Source organism: Microchirus variegatus (genome assembly GCF_963457635.1).
Source record: "Microchirus variegatus genome assembly, chromosome: 1".
NCBI classification, from domain to species: Eukaryota; Metazoa; Chordata; class Actinopteri; order Pleuronectiformes; family Soleidae; genus Microchirus; species Microchirus variegatus.
This window is the reverse complement of record NC_139802.1, coordinates 45977946-45982945: the sequence shown is the minus strand read 5'-3', so window position 1 is coordinate 45982945 and position 5000 is coordinate 45977946. Positions and strand designations below refer to the sequence as shown.

Below are 5000 nucleotides of genomic sequence, written 5' to 3'. Positions count from 1 at the left end.
ACATACATATAAGTATATATATATGAGATAGCTATACGTATATGTATCTCATATGTATACACACACATATATATATAGATACATATACGCACAAGTTTCCCTGTTTTTTTAAGGAATCAATGAAGTACATTTATCTATCAAATATATATATATATGTATTTTAAAAAACCCCAAAGTGCAATATATATAGAGCCACCAGAGGGCGTGTGTTCCCGATGTTGAGGCTCAGGTGACAAAAAAACCCATGAAAAATCAACACTGAGGACAAATAAAAACAAAAGACAAAGATAGTAGATTGTCGTGTGATAAAGTTGTCGTGTCAGCGCCTGTTTAACTGCATTGTTGTTGTTGTTGTTGTTTGTGTTATCAGTCTGGACATTTTCCGGAACTCCCGAGTTCCTGCTCGCTAAGTTTCCACCGTAAACTCAAGCTAAAGTCGTATTTACAGCTCGGAGAATCCGATCAAACTCACGAAAGAGCAGGCGTAGCATTCCAAGATGGCCACCACATGCGTGAACAGTAAAAAAACACTGTGAATTTTACTGTAAAAAAGCAAGTTTATCCTGCCATGATAAAGCCAATCGCACATTTCTGAACTGGAATGTTGTTTTTCCAAGCTCCGACTTCTGATGGAACGTATCATTAACTCCGCAAACACTGTAAAAAAAACAAAAACGGCCAATTATTCTAAAAATTGGTTTAAATGTTGCGTCTTTAAGAAAAATCAACAAGTTGTACTTAAACTCCGTCACGTGATAAATATTTGTTTACGTGATTACGTCAGAATTTAAGAATTTATACGTCAAAATTCAAGAATTTATACGTCAAAATTCAAGAATTTATACGTCAAAATTCAAGAATTTATACGTCAAAATTCAAGAATTTATACGTCAGAATTTAGACGTCAGAGTTTAAGAATTTATACGTCAGAATTTAAGAATTTATACGTCAGATTTCAAGAATTCATACATCTGAATTTAAGAATTTATATGTCAGAATTTAAGAATTTATACGTCAGAATTTAAGAATTTATATGTCAGAATTTAAGAATTTATACGTCAGAATTTATACGTCAGATTTCAAGAATTCATACGTCTGAATTTAAGAATTTATATGTCTGAATTTAAGAATTTAAACGTCAGATTTCAAGAATTCATACGTCAGAATTTAAGAATTTTTTACGTCAGAATTCAAGAATTTATACGTCAGAAATTCTTCGTACAAACCAGCAGCGAACACTTAAAATAAACTGTCAAATCTTCTTAAGACAAAGTTAGATGTTTATTCTGGTGAAAAACAAGATTATTGTTTTCTTTTCAGGCAAAAAATAAGAACAATTTCCCAGAAATGAGGCTGATTTTGACGTGTTTTTACAGTGAAGGAACTTGGTGATGATTGTGATGACGATGATGATGACGACGATGACGTCAGAACTCTGTGAATATTTATTAACACAGGTAAGAAACCAGAGAACAAACCAAGATCAGGTGAAACAAACACCGTGTGACATAATCTGAGCTTTAAAAACAAACAAACGTGAATTAAATCTGAAAAAAAGTTGTTAGAAAAGGTGAGTTTTTAAAAAGTCGGAGTCAAATATTGACTAATTATCGTCTTTTTCATATCAAAATAAAATGTTTTTTAAAAAAGTCTTTAAAAAAAAAAAAACACTTATGTACAGAGGGGTATTGTGGGACGCTCACGGCTGATTGGCTCGTCTGAGCAGCTGAGCTAAGGCACCGTGAGAGCTCACTGCTGATTGGTGAGCGGAGGTAGGAGGCGGAGCCAGGAACTGCTGAGAGAGGAGGGGAGGGGGGAGCGGGGAGGGGGCGGGCGTGTCGGAGGACGAGGACGACGGCGTGGACGGCCCCGAGGTGACGGCGGCGGCGGCGGTGGCGCCGCGGTGGCCGAGAGGGTAAGCGGACGGCCGCTGGGGTTTGGTGGTGAGGGGCAGCGGCTGCAGCTGCTCGCCGTACGGCGACATGTGCCCGCCGTGGCCGTAGGACGAGTGGGCGTGGTCGGTGTGCGTCGGCGCCGGGGCGCCGGGCGACGCCAGGGACGTGGTGGGCGTGGCCGGGGAGTCCAGCGAGGAGGCGGGGCTCGCCTGGGACAGGTGCGTGTGCGTCAGGTGGGAGACGGTGTGGGGGCGGCTGTGGGCGTGGGCGGCCTGTGGGGGGGGGTGGGCGGGCGGCGCGTGGGGGTGCGCGTGCGAGTGTGCGTGCGGGTGCGTGTGAGAGTGTGTGTGCGGGTGTGTGTGCGGGTGTGTGTGCGGCGTCTCGTCGGCCGTGGTGGACACACACGGTCTCTTCAGCTGTGGGGACAGATCGTCTGCTGCTGAGGACAGAAACACAACAAACACAGATGAGTGGACATGTAATGACAAATGTTCACCACCAGGGGGCAAACTAGAGTTCACAAGGGTCAATATTCACGTTACGTTTCGTTACGTTACGTTTCGTTACGTTACGTTACGTTTCGTTACGTTACGTTACGTTTCGTTACGTTACGTTACGTTACGTTACGTTACGTTACGTTACGTTACGTTACGTTACGTTACGTTACGTTACGTTACGTTACGTTACGTTACGTTACGTTACGTTACGTTACGTTACGTTACGTTACGTTACGTTAATTCAAATTTAGCGTAAGTAACTTTCCGGGAATCAGAACGCGTTAGCACAGTTAGCGTCCTCTGTTTCCCAAACATCCGATAATATTCACGTGAATTTTTTTCTTTTGCGTATTTACGAAGTTTTTCTTACCCATCTGCTCCGTCTCACTCTTCGTCCTCTTCCTCTTCTTCTTTTTACCCTGAACAACAACAACAACAACAACAACAAAGTTAACGTCTGAATCAGCTGATGGAAAAATATAACGTGACGATACTTAACGTATGTTTTTTTAACGTACGTAGTTTTCTCTGGCGGACCAGCCCGGGTAGAGCTTCGAGTGCAGGAGTCGTTCTTTACGAGCCAGGTCGTAATATTTGGACTGTTCGTCTTTGGACAGAGAGTGCCACTGTGGGGACACCAGAGACAACGTTAGCACAAAACATACGGTAAACGTACGATATTTACAGATTTACGTCGTGATCATTGAATAAATATACACACGTGTACGGAGTCAGGATCATGGTGGGAAATATTTTTTAGACCAAACGTTTACGTTTCTTCACAATACTTTTACGACATTATGTCGTGTTACATAAACAACATTAGTGTTTGACCACTTTCAAAGAAAAAAAACAAAACAATGTTACGACATTTTGTAAGGATACAAAATTATTTGTAACCTTTTTGTAAGTTTGTGTTTGCCGATAGAAAAAAATATATCATTTTTAACTAAATCTAAAATACTTGAATACCATTAAAAAAATAATAAAATTGCGACTGCAGACAAACAGCTCCCCCTTGTGGCAGCTCAATATAAATGAGTTCTATAATGAGTTTGAGAGCATTTTTCAAATCTTTACTGAGTCTAATGTTTTTACAGTTGAATAAGAACACTGTGTGTGTGTGTGTGTGTGTGTGTGTGTTCTTGTACTTGTGGCATACTGAGGACCAGTGAGGGGTTTTTAACCAACAAAGTGAGGACATTTTTACAAAGTGAGGACATTTTGGCCGGTCCTCACTTTGTTTTCATTGAAATCACTTCCTGAGGTTGTAAACATGCTGACACGTCCTCAATTTGGTACAAAAACCCGTTTTCTGAGCCCTGGTGTTTCACACGCTTTTTGCTCTGGGGCTCCACCTGCAGACATGTTATGGTACTGCACCCAGTTGTTCTTTATAGATGTCATTCATGGAGTAGATATTTGTAATTGTGTTGATTTATAAAGTGGAAATGCTGTGTGTGTGTGTGTGTGTGTGTGTGTGACTGACCCGCTGTCCCAGTATCTGGTTGATGGTGGCGCTCTCCTTCACTTTACACTGAGCGACCACCTTCGGACGCTCCTCCCTCATGTAGAGCATGAAGGCGTTGAGCGGCTTCTTCACGTAGTTCCTCTTGTCGTCTTCTTTGTCGTGAGCAGCAGCAGCAGCAGAGTCGCACTTCAGGCTCCTACACAAACAACACAACACAACAACAACAACAACAACACTCAGTTTATTATTATTATTATTTTAATGACTAAATCAAAGGTAAACACAGTAGTTTTAAGTGTTTGTGGTCGTACTGGTGCTGAGTGCTGCAGCCCGGCTCCTGCTTCACCACCGTGGTGATGGTCGGGTGAGGAATGGACGACTGAGGCGTGGGAACCAGACGTGGGGAGAAACCACCTGACATCAGACTGTGGGCGGGGAAAAGACGTTTAAATATGAACTTATTTAAAGAGTCAACGTAAACATCGGGGTCAGAGACGTAAAGGAATTATTCAATTTTCACGTATTTAAAAGCAAAATTTGCAAAGGCAATGAAGGCCACTTTGGACATGTGGTGTGCAAGTTCGAAGATCAGTGACCTTGACCTACTTTCCAAGGTCACCGATCTTCGAACTTGTTCAAGATACTTGTGAGAGGCATCCACAGTGCCAGTTTGGCAGCAATACAATAAATATTTGTCAAGTTATCGCGTCGACAAGGTTGAAAAGTGCCGTTTTTGGGCTATTTGTCAAGTTTCAAGTGCAGCTGTGACCTTGAAAAGTAGGTCAAGGTCACCCATCTTCGAAGATGCTTGTAAGAGGCATGGACGGTGCCAGTTTGACATCAATATGTCGAATATTTGTCAAGTTATCGCGTTGACAAGCTCGTAAAGTGCCGTTTACATATTTCTCACATTTCCACGCAAAAAAAAAAGCGTAAAAATTCACGAAAAATTCAAAAAAAGGTTAAACAATCCTGCAAAATGTGAAGGACGTACGCGCACAGGAAGGTATTCATTTTAGTCCAGACGGAACAGTGCGAACGCTTAAAAGAAAAAAAATGGTGCAAAATGGCTCAGTAGCGCCCCCATGATCCAAAACTAAGTTTCACCAAATTGGACCAAACTTGGCGAGAACATGT

At 41.9% G+C, this 5000-nt stretch overlaps 1 protein-coding gene across 2 annotated transcripts in view; it reads right to left on the bottom strand.

The window, feature by feature from the left end:
• Window positions 1-1327: 1327 nt before the first annotated feature.
• Window positions 1328-5000, bottom strand: part of LOC310934742 (transcription factor 7-like 1-B) — a 13204-nt gene continuing 9531 nt past the window's right edge. The window contains exons 8-12 of one of the 2 annotated variants that reach the window (XM_083898537.1): window positions 4175-4288; window positions 3882-4059; window positions 2911-3018; window positions 2763-2811; window positions 1328-2334 (exon numbers count right to left, since the gene is read on the bottom strand). In XM_083898537.1, the coding sequence (XP_083754663.1) occupies window positions 1700-2334; window positions 2763-2811; window positions 2911-3018; window positions 3882-4059; window positions 4175-4288 (1084 nt within the window). In that variant the 3' untranslated portion in view covers window positions 1328-1699. The remainder of the gene's footprint in view (window positions 2335-2762; window positions 2812-2910; window positions 3019-3881; window positions 4060-4174; window positions 4289-5000) is intronic. The other variant, XM_083898538.1, reaches the window with a different exon arrangement.